The sequence below is a fragment of the Pithys albifrons genome, chromosome Z (genome assembly GCF_047495875.1).
Source record: "Pithys albifrons albifrons isolate INPA30051 chromosome Z, PitAlb_v1, whole genome shotgun sequence".
NCBI classification, from domain to species: domain Eukaryota; kingdom Metazoa; phylum Chordata; class Aves; order Passeriformes; family Thamnophilidae; genus Pithys; species Pithys albifrons.
In genome coordinates, this window is record NC_092497.1 from 69361244 (window position 1) to 69387262 (window position 26019).

General features: G+C 38.4%; 1 protein-coding gene across 12 annotated transcripts in view; it reads right to left on the minus strand.

Annotated features, from left to right (window-relative positions):
* NFIB (nuclear factor I B) overlaps positions 1–25366 on the minus strand; it is a 181051-nt gene extending 155685 nt beyond the window's left edge. For 6 of the 12 annotated variants that reach the window (XM_071581476.1, XM_071581465.1, XM_071581468.1 and 3 more), the window contains exons 1-2: positions 24347–25359; positions 17708–18239 (exon numbers count right to left, since the gene is read on the minus strand). In XM_071581476.1, coding sequence (XP_071437577.1) covers positions 17708–18239; positions 24347–24376 — 562 coding nt within the window. In that variant the 5' untranslated portion in view covers positions 24377–25359. Of the gene's footprint in view, positions 1–8637; positions 8679–17707; positions 18240–18634; positions 18738–24346 lie in introns of those variants that run through there. The other 6 variants (XM_071581469.1, XM_071581473.1, XM_071581466.1 and 3 more) reach the window with 5 other exon arrangements.
* Between the last annotated feature and the right edge of the window lie 653 nt (positions 25367–26019).

A 26019-nucleotide genomic window follows, 5' to 3' on the forward strand; every position in this document is an offset into this window, starting at 1 on the left:
AGAATGTATAGCAATGACTTTACACTATAATTCTTACTGGATGTACATCCATCAATGACATACCTTAACTTCACTTTTCTAGTTTTCTGTTAAGCTATGAACATGGATGTAATAGTTGTTGGCTTTTAACTCTCCCTGTAAACCACATAGAGATAACTGCTATTACTGAACATACACACTACAAATAATTGTATTTTGACAATATAGGTAAAGGAGAAAAAAAGTCCAAAAAACATCAAAAGGAAAGGCAACCACAGCAATGGTAAAGATCATGCCAGAAAGCACACCCAGATCATTTGTGGCTTACACTAATTTGCTGCAGGACAAAGGTCCATTACATTTACATGAATATTCACATTTTAAAGCAAAGGTCTCTTAAAAATCTGGACTTGTTTAGATGCCTCAGATTTCTCACTTTTCAACAAATGTGTGAGAACACTACCTATCACACATGGTCAAATATTTACATTGCACAGGAAAAAAAAATCTTCAACTCATACTACTTATACTTTTATCTGGATTAATGCTGTGCCAGAGTCACACTTTTGTGGTTTCCAAGATGAACATTTAAGTGTTTTGATAGAAATATACTCTTGTATTCTGTAATTTCTTTTCACTTTTTCTACAGAAAGTTTGAACTGCCCATGATATCCAAATGCTTTTTATCAATGAACACTGTAATAAAAATCTTCACCATTTCTTACAAACCACCATGAACTTTTGAAAATAAACATTTAATTTTAAAGGTTATTTAACACACTATTGAATATGAATTCATGGACAGGGAGCAGATTACTTAAATAGGTAATCTGTACACTACAAACTGAAAACACTCCTTCTGAAGTCTACGCATTGAACCAAAACTTACACTAAAGATTCTTTCTCCTAATGAAAATCTGCTCAATTATGAATCTTGCACATTTAAGGAAACTTGATTCATAGTAACTAGAGAAGATACTGAGAAGAAAGGTAGCTGTAAAATTACAATTTGTAAATAAAAGCATAACATTTGAATATGCTACTTTCTCAAGCTGGACTACACAGAAGCTTCATTTATATCCTAGATTTTGAATATTGATTAAAATATGGGTCCTTCAAGCCTTGTCTATTAGGTTTGGAACACTATTTTATTAATTTCAAAGAGGTGAGAGAATAATCATCTAAAATACTCAAAATCATCAGGAAAATTTACAAGAATATGCAATCATCTAAGGGATTAACATGTCTCTGTTCATTAACCCTGCAACTTCTGACAGGATGTAGGTATATTTGCCACATTACTCCTTTTTTTCCAGTGTTCTGATGACATAAGTAGCAGTAGTTTATTGTCCATTATATGGCTCACAGAAATCCCAGACCATTGTCCTTGTCATGTGCAGACTGACTGTAAATTTTAAGTGCAGGGAATCCAAAATATGGGTGAGTGCTAGAATCCTTGTGCATGCACTTCATCATTGATGTAGAACTCCATTGGGTTTGACTTCAGGGAGACCTTCAACATATTAATAGCCTAACTGAGCTGCCAAACTCTTGCTTTTCTCTTCTACAGCCATTGTATTGTAACTTCTGTCCTGCAAGGGACAGTGTATAACAACTCATCTCTATCTTCAGCTGTGTAGTTCGAGGAATGCAGTAAACATACACAGGAAATCCCAAGACTACATGCTAAATGACCTCACCACTATGACTCCTCACACTCCTGTGTGTTATGAAACCAGGTCCACAGGAACTGGGAATCAACCAAGGTAAGACAGCAGCCTATGCTACAGAACTCCACCTGCAGCAAGTGCTACCACAATTATGGAGGTATGCTCCATTCTTAGAGGAAAGCAAAGGAGTTGGACTTTACTCTTCCCAACATGGCCACCATCTCCTTTTGCTCTTCTTTAGTTCTTGCAGTCTTATGAATAGACCACTCTTCCACAGTGAATGCTAAGGGGTCTTTTTGACTCTACTACTTTAGTCAATTCAGCCAAAGCCATAACAGCATAGACTGGAAGAGCAAGACCCAAAACACCTTAAAATTGAAAGACATTTATTCCTTTATTTCCAGAAACTTCCAAAGCAAGACACTGACACTCACTAATCTATATGCCAAAGGCCTCTTTCAATATCTAGCATATCTCAATATCTGCAGTATGGCCCACAAACTTCATACAACATGGGTGTATGAAGTAATATAGGTGCAGTAACAATGCATAGCTACATATAAGGTTTTCTCTAGAGTAAACAAAAATAAGAAGAAAGGGAAGAGCAATATAGTGTGTATAGAGAGTTGGTTTTGGTAATAATCCACTTCATAGCAACAGATAACAGTGTTACTATTTTGTTGTTTTCTTTTAGCCCAGATAAAATGTTTCCTCAGAGTTTTCTTTACCAGTCATGGGATTATCACAGTTGGTGCAACAGATGTTGGTCTCAATGAAGAATGGCGTGATCCTGTAAAACCTGCTTTCTCATGTGCAGGCCCTTTGAAATCAGTGGGATTTATGTAAATAGGGATTTGCTGGATTAGGTCTACAGTCTAGAGAGTCTGCAGTACTTCAGTCATACATGTTCTAGTTTTGTTGCCTGGGAACCCAGTACATCAGAATAATTTCTGAACAGGCTGAGGATCCTTTACAGAATCTCAACACAGGCCTTGTAACATGAATTCATGACTTTGAATTACTGTGAGACAAACTCTTCCGAGACAAATGAGATTCAAAGAGATTGGACAGAAACCATTTAAATCTACAGAATACAAGAAGAATGTCCCTCATATTTACAAAACTGGGGAAAGGAGGGGAAATAGATGAAATTTCTTTTTTCTTTTGTTTTTTTTTTCCTAAATGGAACATAATATTCAGTATGCATATTTTCTTCTCTCAGCACCCAGAGCTATAAACTTAGGGTTACCATGGAGACAGAAAAAGAGAGACTGCCATTCAGAAGACCACAGACCTGTCTAGTGCAGGGGTTTCAAAACTATTGGCAATGGAAATGCCATCCTCTACCACCCCCTACTCACACCCACTCCTGGGCACTCTTCACTCAGCCCTTGTCCACTCCTCCCTAACCCCACATCCACTCTCTCACCTCACCTATTCCCCACAACCCCAGAGGCTGTGGCAAGAGCTGGCTTACTGCTGCAGTTTCCATTGGCAAAGAGGCACAAACAGCCTACAGCCACCTAGATCTCAAATGGTGACAGACTCCAAAAACAGCTGATGAGTGTTAACTGTCTCTGCAGAGACACTCTATGAAGAAAGGAAATGCTGGCACATTTATTCATCATCTGTGATGTCCAGTGATGCAGGCACTCCGACACTCAGCTGTCTGCCAGCCAGGTAACAGGAAATACATCAGCATGGTACTGCTGAGGCCTCTCATCAAATCCTATGTTCAGTTTTGGGCCCTTCACCAGAGGAAAGATATTCAGATACTGAAGCAAGTCCAGAGAAGGCAATGGAGATGGCGAAGGGTCCAGAGAAAAAGATCTGTGAGGAGTAGATGAGAGAACTGGGGTTCTTTAGCCTGGAGAAAAGGAGACTGAGGGTACACCTTAGTGCTCTCTGTAACTACCTGAAAAGAGGCTGAAGCCAGGTGGCGGTCATACTCTTCTCCCAAGTAACAGGTGACAGGTCAAGAGGCAATAGCCTTGAGTTGCACCAAGGAATGCTTACATAGGTTATTAGGAAAAAAAATAAAAACAGATCACCAAAAGGGGTGCCAAGCACTGCAACAGGCTGCCCAGGGAAGTGATTGAGTCACCATTCCTGGGGATATTTAAAAGACATGGAGTTGTGGTACGTAGGGATTAGTGGTGGACCTGGCAGCACTGAATTAACAGTTGTACATGATGATTTTAGAGGTCTTTTCAGACCTAAATGACTCTAGGATTCCATGTGCCACTTTGAAACAGATCATGTGTTACCAGTTATAGAGAAACCAGGTTTAAAATCCAAAGTCAGGCATCCTAGACAATAAGATAGGATGTGTACCAAACACAGTTCACTCAAAATGGAAACTACATATCAAACATTACATCAGTGGTCAAAGTCAGACTCATATGCAAATATCAGTATTAGAAAACAAAACACACATATAACATAGACATGTTCAAATTAACATGCTATGGTTACTCCAATGGGCATATTTTTCCAGAGCAGGTCGACATCATCCTGTAGGGAACCCATGAAGCACATGAATATGCCACATAAATGTATTTTGATGCTTTTAGGACCCACACGAGCTTCCTCAGACCTCACCATGATATCTTTAATTATTGCTATGTGTTATTATAACATGTATGCAAACTTCAGCAGAATCTAATCGAAGACTTCTAGAGCCTCTTGGCAACTTTTATACAGTGTGTACATTAAATTTCCTTCTGTTCATTTTTACACCTATTTCCAGGGCATTTACAATGAAAGCCAGGGATTTCATAAATACATTTGCTATAATAAAATTGTCACTAAATACTCTTTCCCAAAATGCAAACCATAACTATCACTATTCAGAAGTCATATCTACATGATCTAACACTGTTGCTTTATAGTGTCTCAGCTGCATTTGTTGGCCTCAAATACAGGTACCTCAAGGGCAAGAGAAGTGTCTTGAGCACAGAAAAGACAGAATATCTCATTATACTGCAACACGGAATTTAAGAAAATAATCTGTGTATAGCCCTTTCTGTAGGTTCTCACCAGACAGAATAGGGAGTACTGTGTTAATGTTCATCCTACTGTAAACCATGTCAGCAAGTCTAACTTACCAATAATATGATTTGAATTCTGACAAGGTCAAACTGGCTGAACTATATTTAAAACAGTTCTACTGCAATAGGATAACATGTTCTAAGACTATATACCACAGAAACATAAGACTCTCCTGCTGATTTAACCTAAGTTTGGAGGCTAATGCTCTGTACCATGCTTCAAATTAATTACAGCTGAACAATGCAGAATAGCACAAGACTCCAGTACAACATCAAGTGAATTAGTATAGCCTTCTGATCAAAGAAAACTGAGTTTTTTCTTAAGCACATTCTTTATTGATGAAATGTTGAGCCTCTACTTCTTGACCTACCTATGAGGGAGGCTAATCTGAAAATTAGGAAGTTTCTGGCTACTTCCAGATAATTCACACCTTTCTTTCCCGCATACATACAGCAACCAAAACTAGACAGCACTGAAAAACATCATTAATCCTTTCAGATGGACACAATTAGTAGAGTGCTATTCCTTCCAACAATTGTTACAACTTCATTCTAGATCTTGGTTCACACTACTGAGTAATCAATATCATTATTTCATTCCGTGATGACCCTAGTTCTCAACCTGGAATACATCTTTGATTGCACATTTTTTACATCACACAAATACTGAAGGACAAACAGATTAATTGCTGCCCATAATGCTGTGTTTGTGAGTGCTAAGAAGTCACTCCAAATGTTCCAAAAAGGATTAATGCAGTATAACAAGTCTATTTAATTATTTAAAGACCAGTGATCCTCATTTTACTATAAGCAGTTTTTCCTTTATTTGGATGTTGCAAATAGAACACAAATAATTACAGGACAACTGTAATTCTTGTCCCAGAATATTCAAGCTATATAAGCAATTTAGTGAAAAAATACATGAAAGGCCAAGGAGGACCACATATGCACACTGCATTTGTGTATGACAATTCAAGATTAGCATATGGTTTAAAATATACCAGCACTCCTTACTGCAGTTAAAATGCAAAAGACATTTCTTATGCTCTATGTAAAAATGTGATATGTTTCCTTAAAAAAATAAAAAAATAAAAAAATAAAAAGAGGCAACAACAGACCCTGTTAAGTTACACATAGCTTAAAAGAAAAAAAAAGTTCTTTTGGGTTTAGTAAAACCAACTACATACGCAACTTCTACATACACCTTTATAGATGACTGAACTGCAGGCAGTGAACTCACCTATGAATGCATATACAGTAAAATCACAACTCAATATACTTTAAACTATATGTCTGAAGCTAGACAGTCAATCAATTTTCCAATTCTCCTCTCTGCACAAGTTGGTTATTCTTTAACTGGAAGACAAACAATAGAATAAGTTTTTATGTTAACCCTTTTTTCACTGCAAACAACACTATTTCAGTATCAGCTGGGGTAAGTACATGGACAGATTTCTTTTAATTTTTATAAATTGTCACTTCCCACTCTAAGAAGCAGACATAGTACTTTCGTAGGTGTTGTTACAGCTAGCTCAGTACCAACACTGAAATAGCATCATAAAGGAAGGAATGAGGAAAGCAATGATTTAAGGAGTAAAAGTAGAGGGTACACTGGGTTCAAAATACACAGGTTACTAATGAAGTATTTAGGACCATTTCAGTGCAATCACTGGGGGCTTCAGGCAAAGGTAGGCCCTCTAAGACACAACCCTGGACTAAGCCCTTATAAAACAAGGGTCACCTCATAATGTGCCTCTCAAACCAGATATGACCCAGTCTGGGAGATGAAAGAGAATGGACAGCATATTCCAGACACAGGCACACTGTTATATTAGCTTAAGTTTTGTTCCACACCTCACCAAACTCCGATCATCCATTCTGTGCACAGGACCACAATGCAAGAACTTCAGGGCTCTCTGGTCTGAGCTACTGGCTCACTTGACTGAAAATCTGTCACAGAGTGGAGAGAACGATAGGGAACCAGACTGAGCTCAAAGCCCACCCCTGCAGCACTGCAGATGCCTCCTCTGTGGTTGAATGTGGAGGAACATACACACAATTGCCCCATGACAAATGTTTTTTTTATCTGTCCGAAGTATTTTTTTCCTTCAGTATCACAGGGTAAGGAAATTCACAGAACTCTGAGCAACCAAAGCCCTTGTGCCTTGGCCCACCTCCAAGAGCCAGCCTGCCCAGAGTTCCTGATGAATGACATACAGGTGACATGAGGAGTGCTCTGACCACAAACCCAGTCTCTTGTGATGGCCAACCCCACTGTGCCGTTTTTTCTCTGACAACCCTCTCCCACAAGGCAGTATTACTGCAGGGCTTACAGTGAAGGGATGCTTTGTGCCAGTCCTCCCTGCTTGGGCAGGTTTCCTCTGTCTGGGCATGAGAAAACCAAGTACAACATTTCTTTACAACACAGAGCCCACTTTGAGGCTGGGCACTAGCACATGAGTTTTGCTTGCAGTGAAATACAGGAGGCCTAAACCTTTTAGCCAGTACAATACCTCAGTATTTCAGAACCCTCACTTAGGCAGTGCTGAAGCAAGTGGTGTTCTCTCTCCCAGGGATGAGAGACACAGAAAAATTGAATAATCTGCCTGAGGTCACCCAGGGAGCCAGAGCAGGGCTGGGGACCAGGAGAAAGATTTTGAAGTCCTTGCATCAAAACATTGAGTCATACTTTACACTGTCATCACAGTGATAGCATTCAAGCTTCTTGCACCAGCATTCCCACCCTCCTCCTTCAGAGGAACTATAAATCTATTAGTAATCACAGATTGCAGAGTTGCACAAGGAAAGGAAAGGGTTGGTCCCTTACAAGTGAATGGGAATGCTGTATACACACAGACAATCCGGTTTTTTGGCTTTTTTTTTCAAGAAAAAAAAGAACATGTCTACAGAGAAATCAGGTACTACAGAAATGTGGAGCCAATCATACCCTGCAAAAGTCAGCGCACAGTGCTGCAAAAGGATATGGGTTTTAAACTATGTCAATTTGATTAATAAATCTACTTATGTGAGCAAAGTTTAAGGGTAAGAAAAAAAATATACCAATTATCTGATGACCACTGGATTACAAATTTATTTGTTTTATAACAATACCAGTACTAGCTTAAGAGTTTTCTTAACTCAGCAAGGTTGTTTCATGTCGGTTTTACAATAAATGCAGTCCCTAATTTCAAAAGGCACTGCTTCCTAAAACAGTGTCACAGTGCAATAGATTATTAGATATAATACCCATCTCAAAAAACTAAACTGTCCTAACAGTCAAGTTGTAGATAATTACAGGAAGAACAAAGTCCACATCACAAACCTGACCTTAGCATCAAGGATACTGACAGTAGGCAGTTTGTCAAGGTATATGGCAAATGACTTCCCCCCCAACAAAGAGTAATTCTTAAGGACAAGTAACTTCCCCTAGAAATAATGCATTTCACAATTTACAAAAAAAAAACCAAACCAAACCAAACCAAAACAAAACAAAACAAAAACAACAAGCATGACAAAGATTGTTCTTTCTCCCCTTTTAATAAGTTTACCTACTGTATCAAGCAGTATGTAAAGTCCTTTACTTAGGAAACCACAATTGGTCTGGGTCTGTTAGAAAACACTGTTTTGATACTGGAGAAGTCAATAGCTAGCTACTTATGACATTGACATAAAAAACTCCTCCATTTCATGACAGGAAATTATTTTGATCTGTCTTGTTTCCTAAAAATTGAAGTGGTGTGCATACCATTAGACTTTTCATCACAAAACATTTTCAAAGCAGAACCTTCTTCGCAGCACATCGCACTCTAACAAAGCTCACAGTACAATGGGATTGACTAAGACTGATGACGTTTGCCCTCAAAAAACATAGCAATGCATGCACCCTAACAGAGCAGAAACTTACAGCAGCCTGAGAGAGGATAGAGTTTTCTCCTTACCAGTTCTTCTGCTATGGAAGACAGTCAATTTGTCCCCATCACCATCAGCAGACAAAAGGTGGTGACATGAGCACATCCAAAGGAGGACACAGCAACTCCAGCAAAACCCACTGGCCTGTAAATTCAGAGCTGAGGTCTTCTTGTCAGCAATTACCACAAAGAACTGGAGGAAGTGGCATGGCTGCTGAACAATGGAGAGGTCAAAGAGTTCACAGCCATTTCATGACCCACAGAAGTCAAGGTCAAGAGATTCAGGTAGCAACTTGGCCTGGGCATGGGTTACAGCAAAAATGAATGGTTTTAACAAATCAGATTTGGTCAATTAAATCTAACAAGACCTGTTGCATCACATAGCAGGGTTCTTGACACAGGCCAGGAGCTGAGGCCAGCCTCATAAAACATGTCTTTTAACATGGCATAACAAATTCAAGGTAATCCTTTCAGAAACCACAAATGCCAGAATAAGTTGTCTTGACTAGGAGAAGCTTTTACACTTTTAAATCACAGACATTGGAGTGTAGTCATCTTTTCAAAAAGTCCAGCATCATTTTCAATGGCATTACTCATGCAATAGAAAACTGCAGTAAACACACCTGCTATGTCTTCACCACAAGGCACAATCACAATAATCTGACCATTTCTGTTAGTCACTTCATCAAAAAAAGGCTGAAAATGGTTTGGCATTTTAGGCCAAGGTAATTCACAAGCAAAAAATACACCTTTAATTTCTAAAGCCACAGACTTTGTAATTACTGGATTCTAATATGTGCAAATTTATCTATTTTAAAGAAAAATGTGTAAATCCTGTGACATCTCAGAACATAGTTTATGAATGATGTGGCAAGATAATTGACTAGATTTAAAATAAATAGTTCATAACCATCGTACACTTGTTTAAATCCATCCTTTAGGAAAAAAAGTATAGTAATTCAAGTTATTATGACTTGATTATCAGGAAGTCAAATACATAAACAATATATTCAATACATAAATGTTTTAAATTATCATTTGTCAAATAATCGCAAATAATATAGACTACATTACTTGTGCAAAGCATTTGCATAGAACAAAAATCACAATTTTTTTCTTAATTTCTCAGCAGACATGCCAAGTTTTTGGCTTTCTTATTCAGTCTCTAAGGAAGAAAATGGAAATTGTTTAGTCCAATTTCCATGTGTATTTTTTTCAGGGGAGAAATAATTAAAAGCCCAGTTACAGCCACAGAGATGCATTTAGTGAAGGTCCCTTTATTGAAGGACACTGGAAAACCTAACATGATCCTTCTGCTCTGAAGATAGATAGTTACTGTTAAAAAGCGCAAGGTTTCTTTGAGGGAAAAGAACATGGCTGAAGGGGTCTCAGCTAGGCTTTCACACCCTGCCTTCCCCAGTGTCATATCACAGCAACTTCTTGTTTCAGTTCTATTTCTAAAGGAAAATTAAAAAACTAGCAGTATAAAGGGTCCCAAATACCACAGGCAATTAAGAGTAAATTAATGTTAAAATGACTCCAAGGTCTCTATAATTTAAGTCACCTTTTTGACTTGAAAAGGGGTCTGGGAGCAAGCAGGTTGTAAAATAGAGGAGTCATAAGGCATGAAGGCAAAAGTTTTGGTCCTCAGGCTGTCAGAAACATTCAAAACACTATTATTGATAAAGACATTTCAGACTATCTCTTCTTTCTTAAAATCCCCCCAAAAAAAACAAGTCTGAAGTGCCCATTTCACACCATGTTTTTTGAGGAAATAAAAGGCTACAACAAAAGTCACATGACAATAATGAAGTTCCCAAGAAATATATTTATTTAAAATCTGTAAACCTCAAACACTTCAGAAAAGAACTTCTCTCAAAGGAGAACTTGGTAGAGGGAGACTGTAAGTAATCCTTTAGTTTCACATACAACTCACTGCTCCCAGACAGTGAAATATACATACAAAAGCCAACTTTTTTTCTTAGACAAAGCTAATAATCTAAGATTTACTCCCCACTTACTAGCTTCTGAGCCTTTCTAAGCTCTTCTAATCCAGACCTCATAGCCCTGAGCCAGGTTTTTAGTAGGAACTTCTAAAAATTCCACCAGAGCTTAAAAACATAAAAATGAAAAGGAGATACAGAGTAAAATTATTAAGCATCCCTATAATAAAATAAATCACATCTTGTTTGACATCTGTCAAACAAAGTGACTAATCACACAGACCTTCTTCCCTTTTCACATTGACCTACTATCTGGAAAGTGACTTCAGTGAAAAAGTCTTCTCCATCCCTCAATGGAAGAAGCAACCATATTCAGTTAAGATAGCCATTTAAATTGACCTTAACATCATCCTAACCTGAGCAAATACACCAATGAAACATTTCACCTTGCTGTAGAGATTGGAACATAACTCTTTGGGAAGCCTCTTTAATTACTGTGTTTGGCATTGTTGGTATGCTGCTCCAAGGACCACAGTTTCAAAGAGTCACCTGTCCTTGATATAACCATGTTACTACACTGACAGCAGGGAGGAGGAGAAGGAAAAGCAGATACTAAGGGACAGCTAGAAAAAGAAGTGCACTTGACAGCAATTGCTTGCAGTTAACTACAAAATCCAATCTTTAGTGTTATTTAACATTCAATTATTTTAATGTTTTCACAGTTACAGTGAATTCAATAAAAATGAAAATTTAAGAAAGTTAAAACATAAAACTCTGGTTTTGTTTGAAGTATTTCCTTTATGAATCAAGACCTTTATTTATAGTTTAGAAGCATTCTTTTTGTTCACAGTATTGTTTCTCTGTCTGAAATTATGGTGAGGCAAGGATCTCGTTTCCTTTATTTTATACCTTCTTTCTGTCAATCTAAATGTCATTCACAAATTAACACTGACTTCTAAATTCTCAACTGGTGGTATAGAATTTATATAAACCGATGTCTCTTTTGTCTTAAACACAACTGCTGTTATTGAACCTGTGAAAATTACTCATTTTAGTGTATCAGGTAAGGAAAACCAGAATGAGGTAAATGCTTCTCCCTAGAATGCATATGTATTTAATTCCTGTTGGCAACAGTAAAATTAAACATGGAAAATTTCCTTTAGTTTCTTGTGAGACTGTCATATACCCTGCAATCCTGCTCTGAGAAAAACTTCAATTAAAAAGAAGAAAAAGAAATATTTTGAATTCTTCAGATCTATTGTTCAAATGTCAGTTCATACATAAACATTCTGAAAAATGAAAGTAAATTACCCTCCAAAATGTTTTGGTATCATACCTCTTCAGAAACAAAGTATCTATAATAATCAATGGAAAAACATTATTATATCCCTATATAAACTAAATTAACCTGCATCTCCTAATGGCAGATGCCTTTCTTGTAAATTTCAGTGGAATGGAGACAGTTGACAAAATAGTTATCCAAAATTTTACATTAGAAAACTAGAAAATAAATAAATTTGGTGTTTTTTCCAGTTGACACTAAAAGGGTTTTCTGCCTGCCTGAATAGAATGAAATTGACTGGAGTAATTCAGTTTTCAAAAGGTTTACTATTCCTTGTGAGATTTTAAAACTAAAAAAAAGCTTTTCTTGTACTAGAGCAACCAAAATATAAACTCATACTTCTGGTTTTGCACTGAATTTCTGATTCAAAACTGAGATGTAGCACAGGGGATCAGCATGCCTCTACACTGTGCAAGTAACAAGGTCTTAGAGCACCTACAGGTCTGTAAGTACAGGCAGTAATAAGCACTATTTCCTGTTTTTCCTGCTGTAACTCATAATTTGCTGTGTAAACTCCAACAAATCACCTTTCATCTTGACATATCCTTCTGCAAAACAGGTAGAGTATTCAGAAGGAAGTAAATCATTATGGTTAATAGAAGTAGGAACAATTAACAATTCACAGACTGATTGATTCTTCTAATCCCATAATATTTTTATTAATTGTACATGGAAGCATCAGTGCACAGAAGAAATGCCAACCTTCATCCAAAATCTCTCTGGGCTATATAACACTACTTTAGGCATATGAACATAGTATGACAGTCAGAAACTGCTTAAAACATGTCTTTGAGTGTGATTTTAAGTGGAATTTCATGTAGCCACAGCAAATTAATGGAATAATTTTATTTATCATTTTATAATATAATTGTTATAACATGACCATATAACAAATTTTCTGTACTTTCTGAATGAAAATTAAAGTATAATGTGGAAAATACTACACAAACCTCTTTAAAAATTTGAGTTCCCTAGAGAAATTCATTCCCAAAATTAAAAAAGCTTTAAAATACTTCAAGCCATTGATAAACCAATCCACTTCTGCATTTAAGATGTATCATATTCAATAAAGAGTTACAATTCCCTCTGAAAGGAGGGCACATTTTTCAAGACAAGGCACACATGTTGCCAGGACTGTCGGAAATGGAAAAGCGATATCCCTGCTTGGTTGGGGATTGCCAGTTTGCTGGCATTAAACTGGAGGCAGAACAGTTTCAATTCAAGGCAGCTGCAGCACACTGAGCCCCAGCTGAAGTTATCTGCAAACATACCTTTTATGAATGCAGAGCACACCAAAAACAGGGAATGTCCATGCCCCTTGCTCACACCACCCGGTGGGGAACATAAGACATGCAGCAGGGCCAGGGCACAGCCATCCCCACACCTGACACAGGCCAACCTCCCAGCAGCAGAGACAGCACAGTAGGAGGGTCCTACACACAAAGTTCTCTCCTTGGCTGGCCAGCACCCTCACTCTTCTCTCATCTCCTTTCTCTTGCTTTCTCTTTTTCTCCTGGCCCATGCCTCCCCTCCAATTCCCAAGACACAGGACACAGTCTAGTGACTCAGGGACTCACAGAGGCCAGGCTTCCTTCTGTGCAGTCCTTTGGGTAGAGCTGCCAATCCTTCTTATTAATTAACGAGATAATAGCAGTTAACCGGAAAACAATATTAATGCTAACTATCTAGGAAACTTTCAACAGAAATGATTTATTCTTTTTGCCAATTTCCTGCTAACAAAGTTACACAGCTAGAGCTGTGACAGCATCTTGATGGTTTAAGAAGTTAAAAAACCAAGAGTGCCTGAACAGTACAGGACTAAGGACATCTGTGTCTGTTTTCTCATTAGCACTCCGGATAGTTTAAAAGATCCTCTCCTCTCTCAACTCCAGAGTTTGTCAACAGCTGGGAATGTAGACTCTCCTAATTATATCACCCTCGCAGAAGGACAAAAGGGGGTGTAAACAGTAACATGACTGATCAGAGAAATGTACTCTGAGAGGCACACACACTAAAAACACAAATGTTAACATTTATAGGTACCATTGCTTCAATACTTTAAATTCCCAAAGCATTTCTCAAGGCCTACTATGCTTTATTCAGTGTATGTTGAAATATCTAACATGGAGTTTGCATTTTATTTATGCTGCAAAAAAACCACAGAAGTGATGATGCAGGAATTAGGAATTCTGCAGACCACGAATATTGCTATAGGTATTATATATTTTAGGAAAAAATAATTAAGGCAATTTTTTCTAATTAGCTACTGTAAGAGTAAATAAAATACCTATCAGAAGGGATTTATATTATCTTGGTTTTGTTGCAGCAAACAAGTACTGCAGCTTTCATTCACTGATTGTCAAAAACTTTCCATGTGCCCACTGCAATGCGGATGCCAACCAACGAATCAAAGGCATTCAGCAACTAGACAAAGAGGGTCTGATGCCAACCTCGGTGCCACTGGCAACCATTATTGGCATCAAGCACATTGTCTGCCTTTTTTTCCCTCTCTCCTGGCACTCAACAAACAAAATGGCGGTTCTTGTAGCAACGGGAACACAGTGTAAGTGCTGCACTGAATCAAATACCATCAAATGATTTTATGGACTGAAATACCAAATGATAGACATTCTCTGAGGCCTGACAGGAAACAAAAAATAAAAAAAAAAAAAAGAAGAAGAAGAAAGGAAAAAAATTAAAAGGAAGAAAAGGCAATTCTGTCAACAGAAACAGTGTTCATGGCATTTTCAAGCTGGGGGTTTATATAAGCTCTGTGTGGGACACACACACCTGATACACACAACAAGCAGAGTCCCATGGAAGTGTGTTAGATTTAGAATTAATCTGATGTTGAACACTGTCCACAATGTGTATTTCTCATTTCCCTCCTCCATTTCAGTAAAAATAGCAGCATTACAACCTATGGCAATCCTCCTTTTTTTTCTTCTTTTTTTTTTAAGATCTTACATCACAAGAGCATAGCAGAAAGAATATAGAGGGGAAAAAAGATTCTGAATTTTGGAATAAGCAAAAGTAGAATCAGAGGAAGTTGGTCAATGGCAGAACTTCATGGATCGGTCCTTATTTCTTCTTTCAAGGCAGATATAGAAGTAGATGCTCTTTTTGTTAAGAACCAGAAAGATTATTGACACTTCTAGATCTGGAAATTGTCAATATATTGTAACATTACTCTGCACTGCAATGCGGATGCCAACCAACAAATCACAGACATCCTAGGCTAAACAAAGAAGGTCTGATGCCAATCCTGGTGCCACTGGCAACCATCACTGGCACTCAAACTATCCTTCTCCTCTTTTTTTTTCCTAATCTTCTTTTTTAAAGCAACAAAAAAGGAAACTACTTGGCCCCTTTATTCATGTTATGTGCTAATTCCTTCTTCATAATTTGTTCAGGGATTTAATTATTTCTGAGTATCCACTGAAGTTTTTAAATGATATTATTAGGCATGTTTATATGTTCAGAAAGATAAATAAAAGGCAAAATACTGTATATACAATGCAACATTTTGGTTGAATTCACACTTATCTTCAACAAAGCCTGATGCTCTTAATCAAGTGCACAACAAAGTGCCACAATTAACCTGCTGTCAATAAGTATAGAGAATCAAAGTTTAATAAAATAGAAAAAAAAAAACCAAATACATAGATAACTTAACATGACTTCTTCAACAAGAGAGCCAATAGATGTTAATAGAAGATTCACTGTAAAGCAGCAAGACAGATACAAAATACATGCAGTTTACAATAAACAAAAGAATCTACTAAGAGTGACTTGGTATATATAAACTAGCCAGCTTCATCTTCCAGTATATTCTCAAAGCAGCATTATATAACTTTGAAAGTATAATATTACAGCATGCTTATCTTACGCATTTCTGATTCGACAAGTGTTTTAAATAAACTCATATTCTCAATCCATTTAAATGAACAAAATCAGCTATGCTCTGCAATTCCTTCTTCCACTTCAAGTTACTAGCTTCCAACACCTTTTAAGTCGACAGTGTGTTAAGAGTACTCTGACCCCAGATTCTTCAGCTCAAGACCTACTTAAACTGTTTTGCCTTCCTTTGTAGTTTTGGCTTTTAGAGACAGGTAAATCCAAAGAATTAATTAGTAAGCTATGTCTTACACTATATGCATTCAAAATATAAATTGATAATTTTTTTCATGAAAGGAGTTTAAAGGTACAAATTATTTGCTAGTAACGTATTTTGTTTAATGCCATCAGAGAAATCTTTCTTCCTATGTTAAGTCAGATTTACCAGACTCTGCAGCCTTTTAAAGTTGTTGTAAAATATCTAAATGTGTATACTGCTGTAGAGAGACAAAAACAAAACAAAACAAAAAAAAACACACCACCTTTTTTATAACAAATAATCAAAAAAAAAGAACCTAATTTACATGTTTACATAAACAGCGCTCCAATTGCACAAGCAAATGTTAAAACAGAAATTCACTTAAAACAGGATTGTGGTTTGTATCTGTTTTTTAAAGAATGGGTCCACACCAAATGAAGAAGTGCAATTTTAATTTTTGTTACTAACAAAATCAATTCCATTTGTTTTCCAAATAAATCCCACAGTTATTTATCGGGCATCAAATAACAGCCTGCCATCTGCCCTTCTGCAGGCCATTACTGCCTACTACCAGGCCAAGTTGTGAAACGGCCCTGCCATCTGTGAATGGTCAAACTTTACATAGTTGAGATCTGTAGCTATAAAATAAATGCTTAATTACTGCTGATCAGTCAGCAGTATAAAGACACCTAGAAGACAGTATCACCACCAGAAAGAACCAAACCGAGTTTTTCTCCTAACAGAGAAAAGGCATTTCAGAAGCCTTATCACCAGAAGAAAAAAAAAACACCTTTAGCAACTTAAAGCCATTTACAGTTTTAGGGGACCTGCCTAAAAGTTTTGTCATTGAATATGCAATATGACTAGTAGGTTTTCTCCCTGATACATGATTATTAGAAGCCCTGTTTTTGTTTGCATTCTGTAAAAACTAAGTTTAGGAAGCTTTTCCATAGAGCTCCTGCAATTTTCCACATTTCAATTACATGCCAATGTGACCATGAAAATATACTCTGCATAGAAAATTCTCTTGCAATGTGATAACTTGTATCTTAAAGTTCAGATAAGTAAGATAAAATTGTGATGTAAAAAATTAATAAAACAATAGATAATGTATGTCATAATTATGATTCTATTTGGTATTTATGAGAATTATATCTGTGCCACAATATTTTCAAGGCATGAGTAAAGTCTGCAATTGCTCTTCAATGTGATAACAGATTCATGAGTTTAAGGATAACGTCTTGATTATTTGTAACTACAAAGACAATAATAAGTATTTGTAATTTTTATTGTGAATTATGCATTTGCACATACCTCCATCTGTTACTAACAGTACTGAGATGAGGTTTGGGTTTTTTACAAAAGACAAGTTGAAAACAAGAAAAATGTTTTTTGAAGTCACAACTATATATATTGCCACTTTTCGACCAAAACAAGGCAACTTCAGTGGAATGAAAGTACTGCCTTGGTATGTGTTTGTCTTGAAAGAGAACAAGGCACATATATCAAACATGCATATAACTTACAAAGGTCTGTATGAATATGTGTGTGTTTAAGTATATCCATATACATGCTGATTTACAAATGAATATGTACCCACATGGCATCTACAGACCACATAATAATGTTCACTGGGGAAGCCAGCCTACACAGGAAACGGGGCTACTTGGAATCAGAGTTTGACATACTAATATAGAAACATGACAATCTGCTTCCTACCTTGCTCCTGCACGTAGTATGCCAAGAACAAATCAAGCTCCTTGACTGATACTGTTATGTGATGTGGCTGGACACAAAGTGCTGGATTTGTGCAATGTGGGGATTTCATGAGACGTTCTCCATCCGTACTTTCCAAGGGGATGCCTTTGAACAGGATCACCATGACTAGATCCAGACGCCAGACTTTGTCAGCCTGTCGCAGGCAATCGATTCTCCTAATCTTGCCCTTCTGGTCAGGATTGGACAATACACAGCATGGATGCTTCTTCCCAGTCACCGTGAGCACAAAATCCTCCCGGAACTCCTGGCGAATATCTTTGCGCAGCTTGGCCAGGAGTCTGGATGCCCACTTCTGTTTAATTTCAGGCTTTTCACTAAGTAGCTCATCCTTGACTGCTCTTTCCTCATCCTTTGACATTCGTTTCTCATGTTTTTTAAAGTACTTGCGTTTTCGAGCCTGAAGATTGAACCAAGTATAGGCAATTGCACGGACATGTGGAAGAAGTGCCTCAATGAACGGGTGAAATTCATCCTGTGGAAAGAAGTGAAGGAAAAAATGAAGAAAAGAACAAGAAAACTTAAACTCAGCATCTCATAACTGAAGCAACATCAAGAACAGTTTCAGAAAATCTTCAAGTGAAATACAAGACAAATAGAACAAACACTTAAAAGTTACACAAATTTCTCCATAACACCTTTTATGAAATTACTACTATTGTCAGGTGGCACACAAACACTACAAAGAAAATAATGTTCTCCCCATATTTCATTCTTTGAAAGAACCACGTGAAGATTTTATTTTATATGCCTCCCCTCACTTCATCCCACAGTGCTGCAGAGGCTACATAATTTAAAAGCGATGTTACGAAGACATTTTTTTCCTAACATTCAAATATCTGAGTGAACAGCTAACATCAAGAAAAGTACCATTGCACAAAGAGGACACTACACAGTTTGTAAAAATCTAAGCAGAAATGTTCAGAAGGCTGAGGCAAATGCCACAGTTCATTTCTCTTCTCTGTGGCACAGAAACACAAAGCATATACATGCTCAGTGTAATGCCACAGAGTTCCCGCTTTTGGAGCATGCTCTCAGCAAGAGACTGCTGGTGGCACAAAGAGCATGCGCCATTAAACTTGATCCATTTTCTTATCAAATGTCCAACATTCCAGCACTGAAACAGCACCATTTCAGTGGCATAACTAGAGAAACCAGTATACGGTAAGGGAAAGCAAGCAAAAGACACAATGTGTCATATAGAAATCCTGAACAGAAGCTTCTATACTTTCAGCTCCTCAAGTCTCCCTCCCACTACCCCCAAACTCTGTAAAATTAGAGTTTGTGAAGGTGAAAATAAAATTACATTTACATCCTTTCAGCAGCTCCACTGTGGGTTTTGAAGCTCTGCAGAGTCAGTTAATTTATTAACTGATCACATGAGTGTGGCAATTATTCTAAACCCCTTAAAAATCAATCTGAGGTGTACAATGAAAAATGGCAACTTGGCACAAACTTCGCATTCTTTGTGTTTCTGCATGCTGTGGCAAAGGGGCATTATAAGTCCGCTGCTGGTCAAATGCTGCTTTTGTGAAATCTATGCAATTTATTTACAGTTTCAAAATATCCCTTGCAGGCTTCACCTGCAAGTTCTTATCTTCTGCCTAGCAGCAATATGGATTGCATTAAGGAGGTAATTCTTAGTTGCTGTCTACAAATACATCCTATGGCAATTAAATTAATTTGATTTGTCTGCTTAAAGTACCATCCTACACATCTATGTTAGTATCTAACTAGACCTGTCCCAAAATTTTCTTTTCCAGGAACAAATCTACTGTTCAAAACAGTGCAATCTGCTTATCCAACATAATTGTATTTTCATTTGGAAGGAAGACCTTAGGGGAGGTATATTTCTCCTTGTGTGTAGGTATATTTAGTTTTAAATACCATGCAGGTTAGTCATCAAATTGAGTGGCATGGTGCAATCGAACTAGAACTGAATCTTTTTTATGTGATTATATTCAAGAATACAATTAACAAACTACAATTTTAGTTATATTGATAGACAAGGAATGAATTGTGTTTAATCAATAGGCTGATTAACTCCATTAGGTAAAAATGATGAAAGTATAACTAATGGTATGAATTATAGAGTGCAGACTGCCATTGTAGAAGCTTCAGGCAAAGAATTTCATGTTTAAATCTTCAAATTTCAAACAAAATTTCCTGTATGGTAAAAAACACCACTAGAACTAGTTACTTCTCTTCCCTAACCATCCTCAAACCAAACAGAAAACAATAGAAAAGTTGCAAGCAGTCTACCTTTGATCATGTTATCTTCACAGCCGAAAAAAAAAAAAGGCAAAGAAACAAAAAAAGGAAAGAGCAGAGAGACAATATAGAAAAATACTTCAGGCCATAAACTATTTCATTACAGTATGATGCTTAATAAAGACCTGCAAAGGCAACAATTAAACTGATTGGTAGTTTCCAGTACAGATTTTAACAATTTTGATACTATACTGGCACATAAAACTAGGCCGTGGAAAGAGTTAAACCACAATCTGTTCTTTGTGTGAGCAGGCAGTACTGCTATGAGTAACCACAGCCCATGATAAGGCTTCCCTATCTTCATACATTTTCTGATTCCATGGTTTTTCCCCCTCAACTATAACTACTAAAAAAAGTTTATTTTTTCTTTTGTGAAAGTCATCTTAAATAAAATCTCCAAATAAAATAAATAAATTTTTGAAATATTATCATAAGCATAACTACTGTACAGCGTTAAATCCTCACAATTCATTTTAGGCTGAATAAAACAGATTTACAATAGATCTTAAAAATTCTAACAGCTGGGGCTAAAGGTGGGTTGAAGGCAGGTGGCTGAAGAGCTTTGGCAGAAATTAATTTTTGTCTCAGTACAACAATTTCCCCCACATCTAAATAGACATCCGTATTTAGAACTTAAAAAGGCAATACAATAAACATGGACATAATCTATGCTACTAGAATATTGCACATCTAGTTTTAATTTTGATGAAGAGAAGCATAAACTATTTTGGAATGGCTATGCCTTGAGATAGTGCACATAGTATTACCAATAATAACTTAGAGCATTTGACATCTTTGAAAATTTTGTAGATAAGAATTCCACTGTTTAAATTCCAGTGTATAGTGGTTGAATGCTTCCTTTTCAAAGAGAAGATGGAAAAACACACATACACCAAAACCTCTAACCTTTTAAAAACTGTGTTCAGGCTTTTCTTTCACAGTATCATTAAGTCCTAAAGATATATATATATAGGCAAAAGAATGTGAAGGAGAAACATGGTAAAGAACATCCTGCTCTAAACCAAATTTACCAGATACCTTTGAGCAATTCATTATGCACCTCAAGTTTTTTCAAATGAAACACTACTTGACAAGAAGAAGTGCCTGCAAAAATAAACCTAAATAAAGATTTGCAATTGATTACACACATTCTCCACCAAAGACCCTAAAAAGACATCTACAGAATTTTCTATTTTCTCACTTAATATTCATACAGGCAATATTGAATTATTTTGGGGGGTTTATGTGACATGCATCCATATGCCACAGTTGCTCTTGGAATAAAGTGATTTATGAAGGTAACATTTTCAACTGTCATATCAAATAGCTCAGGTGAACCATTGTGCATTGGCAATTTAAAATAAAATAGAAGTTACTGTATAGCATCTATGTAACATAAAATGGAAAAAAATATCAGTCATACAATGATGATAGGTAGGCCGGGATTTATTTAGAAAAGGCCAAAAGGATAGGCAGCACACTCCTATCTTCCATTTTATAAACTTTGTATCAAATCATAGGAGTTCAAACTGAGGACTGTAAAATAAGTAAACCAGTCAGAAGCATAGAAATTTTATACAGAAATCTTCATTTACCTAATTTCCCTGCATGGATTTTCTCTGTGCCTAGTGAAACAACATATACAAAGAAAAGAAAGTACAACATATTCTGACCTTCCAGACTATCATAACATAAAAATAAATCACAGCAAAAATATCACAAGAGAGCAAGCACTAAAAGGTATGTGGTAACTGCATCCTTTTAAAGCCTCATCAAGACAGATAACTACAGTTTACATTCATTCCAAAGACAGAGAAAGAGTCATATAGGAAACAGAAGAAGGTAGACCCCCTGATTAAATTTCGTTTGGTAAGTTTTCTTCTTCCAAGGAGTTATTTTCACTCATCCAACTTTTATTGAATGTGTGTTGGGTAGCACTGAAACTGCAAAGGTTCGTCTTAAAGCTGTACTTCAGATTTTAGACTTATTTCTAAAAGGTCCTTTAGCACTATCTCAGCACAAACTGAACTACCACTGTCCCAAGGAGCTCAGTTCAAACAGGTGTTCCGTATTAATTTTTACCAAAATATTTTCTTCTGAGCTTATTCTGCCACAATCAATGCACATTGTAAGAGCCCTAGAGACACTGAAAACAACAGAGAGAGCAGTTTTGACAGCACTATTTTAATGCAGTCAGAACTCAAAGTGAGGTGGATCATTCTCTTTAAACAAATAAAGAATGCAAGGTATAAATTCTCATTGCCAGTGTAATTTTAACAGTTAATTTATGTAGAGAAAAGATGATTTTTAAACTATCCTCATCATTCCAAGTAGGTAGAAAAAGAGTTCAAATTAAAATCCATTTCCTGCAACTGTGTTCCATGTATGTATCACTAAGTGGAAACTGTCTCTGCATGCCACATGATAACCATGATTGTAAAATATCATGGGGAAAGTATCACACAGAAGCTAAGAACTGCTTTCATCTATTAGTGGCTGTAGAGTACAATTTTGTGGTTTCATATACACCTTAGTGTAGTATTTTAATAGAGATTTGTAAAGAATGAGGAAATCTATTACATATATCAGTGAATTCAAAAAAGAAGTATATGAAAAAAAAGCCATTAGAGCAGGAAACAAAAATGCGAACTACAGATGCAACAGACGTGATCATGAAAATTAGTGGGTTTCAAATGTCAAAACTTTTTTCTTGTGTTGTACTCTCATGTTTATACTCTGATGCAGAGGTCTTTCTGCCTGTCAATAATTTCACAGCCTACACAAAGTTAACTTTTACTAACTACAGATTCCATGGTAAGTAGTTATTTCTATGTGTGTACCTCTAAGCATGTGTATATGTCTTACACAAAATGCTTCCTATGTTTCTCTTTTGAAGAAATATCTCAACAGCACTCTTTTCCAACTTTCCTCCACTGCAGCTCACATTTACTTGCTGAAAATATCCATATCTAAGTCAATCACACTTAGATGCCAAACAAAATATAAACAATGAAAAATATGTCAGCCAAAAAAACTACAGAACTGTATCCAATCACCGAAAAAACCTTATCATTGTTTCCATCTTCAATCACAATTTATTAATACATTGGTCCTTTTGAATTACAGTGATTTGTAACTGGGAAATATCTTAAATCATATTTATTTATTCACAATGCAACTGTAAGTGCAACGTTGGACGCTCTGTAGCAGCCTTACAGGAGACGTTACTTTGGTGTATTTTCTACTTCTTTAGGTATTTGTTGCACCAATGTGGAAGCAAGCAGTTATCGCTTAATCAGTTTACATCACATCCTCCTAAGACAGACTTTCACGAAAGCTGCTGAAAACTATCCCTGTGCTTTGGAGATCGGGTTTACTGTCCGGAACAGGGTCCACTGCCCCGGCGCTTGCTCGCCGTTACCGCACGCTGGGCGAGTACACTGCGGCAGCACCAGCGGAACTTGCCAAACCCGCTCCCGAAACCACTCAGGTTTCAAAATCTGCATTTTGCCGCGGCGCGGACCGCCACTCGAGCCGCGACGCAGCCGCCCCCCGCCCTCTGCTCTGCGGCCCCGCACCGGGCCGGCCGCCGCTTCGCCCTCCTCCCTCCCGCCGTCGTGGTGACAGCCGCCGGCCGGACTCGAAAAGCGGCCGCAAGTGCGGTTGTGAAAACAGGCTCGATCTTTCCCCGTGCAGAGGAGGGTGCACACTCCTCCACCTGCACCACAAATTTATCTGGGAGTGGGGAAATGCCGTGCCCTTGTATAACCGAACGAGGAAAAACTGCACAGCTTGGTCATTCCCGCTTACACCGCCCTCATTGCCGGCAGGCTACGTATCATTAATTAAGTATAAAACGGGATTGCTTCTCTGTCTTCTTTGTCAAAAAGAGCACTTTTCCTTTCAAACCCTTTCATTAGGCTCTGCGTAAACTGGCAAGCCGAAATGGGTGCAAATCTTTTGATGCCAATCAAATCAATACTTCTCAAACCTGTTTTTTTAGAGCAATTATTCTCATCTCCAGTTTGTTAACCTTTGACTTCTTATACACCAACAATTAAGAGTACTTGTCTACGGGTGACACTTTGAACGGATCTCCCCAAAACAATGGCCTGGAATAGTTTATTCTCAAATAGTCCCTCCTGAGAGAGGAGTTTGGATCTGACAAGCAGTTTCAACTGTGCTTTAACCCGTTACAACTATCAACACTGACTCATTAACAACTCATATACACATAAAAGTTAAAAAAATCCCAACAAACACGTGAAAATAAATAAATTAACAAACAAATTAATTAAAAGGCGTCTATACCTGAGTAAGACAGATTGGAGAATACATCATGACTTCGCTTTGAGAACGCGCTGCCCAGAGAGCCCCTAAGAAAAGCCTCAAAAAGGAATAATTTCATCTATTCATTTTACAGTCATTTGAGACTCAAGGAAGATGAAATCAATCAGACGGGGCTCTGCTCTGGATCACCACAACTTCACAACAAACCCCAGTCCTCCTTAAATAGCCAAAGATTCAAGTTCACTCCGTGTGCTAGATTTCCCGGGGTGAAATCCAATCTACACTTTTAACCCTCTTGTAGTCGGCGGCGCAGAAGTCTTGCTTTTGCTGCTGCTGCTGCTGCTGCTGGTTGTTTTGCAGATGAGGGGGGAAGGACTCGGGGAGTGGGGGAGGGAGGGGGGGGGGCGGGAGGATTTTTTGCTTGGCCTTTGTTTTATAATCCTTTTTTCTTTTTTTTTTCTTTTTCCTTCTATTTTTCAAGAAGTTAATAGTGGTGCCGTAATAAACATGACACTGTTACCACGGTCTCGAAAGTTCAAGGTTATAGCTCGGAGCGGAGCAAGAAGGTCCCGGACAGTGATGGAAGGCGAAACTTCGCCGAGTCGTCGGGATCGTGCTGCGGGGGCGCGCCAGGGCGGGAGCGCCCCCCGGGCGGACAGAGCGGAGAGCGCAGCCTGAGCGCTCCGCGGCCTCTACTCGCCCGCCTTCCCTCGTTCTGCAGGCAACAGTAAGAGACTGCTTTCAGAACGCCCACCGTAATAAAAATTATCTCCTGAAAATTCAAACGATAAATCTGTCGCTGGCGCTCCCCCTCGATTTGCTTCCGCCGTGTCCGTGTGTCCCCGCCTCCCTTCCCCTTACTAAACTTGAAAGTTGAAAAATTCACCGGTTACACCCTCTGAACCCCGTTTCAGCTCTCTCCCCAAGTGAGACTTGTCTTTTTTTTAATTATTTAATTACACAATCACCGCTTACACTCCTCCTCCCCCTGCAAACACATTCCTTCTCCACCAGATCCCCTTCCTTTGCCTTCCCTGTGCATTCATCACCACCGAACGCTGCAGAAGGAATGAGCACGTTTAGCAAACATCCCTCCCTCATTTTCCCGCTCTTCTGGTGGGAGAAAGTTGCGGGGGGGGGGGGGGGGGGGCGGGGGGAGGAGGAGGAATACTGCGGCGGGGGAGGGGTAGGGTGCTGCCATCTGCGAGAGGATTCTTTTTCCTTCTTTCGGGGTCCAAGTTTGCCAGCTGCGGCGGGGCACAGGCTCCCCCGCTTCGTCCTCGACCTCCCGCGGGGGACACGGGGGAGGGCAGCCCCCTCCTCCGCGCCTCCGAAGCGGAGGACCCAGCCCTGTACCGCCCGTGACTGATGTCCCCGCCCTCGCAAGCTGTGGCCGGGGGTGGCGAAGGATTCCCGGCTCCCGGGAAGCAACAGACCGCAGGATCTGGTTTCATTCTGCCAGGGTAGCTTTAACCAGGGGAGCTGCGAGTTGGGGGAAAAACAGTGAGCGAAACTTCTTTCTGCTCCTGTGAGGAGGGCAGCTATGCAGTGAATAGAGGAGGGAGCGCCCGTTGTGTGCGGCCCCCACCCCCAGCACTGCCGCTGGCGTCTGCGGGCAGGGGCGGCCGAGCGCCACCGGCGCTCCCTCTCGGTGCCAGTGTTCAGCCCCCAGCGGCGTCCCGGAGGAACCGTTG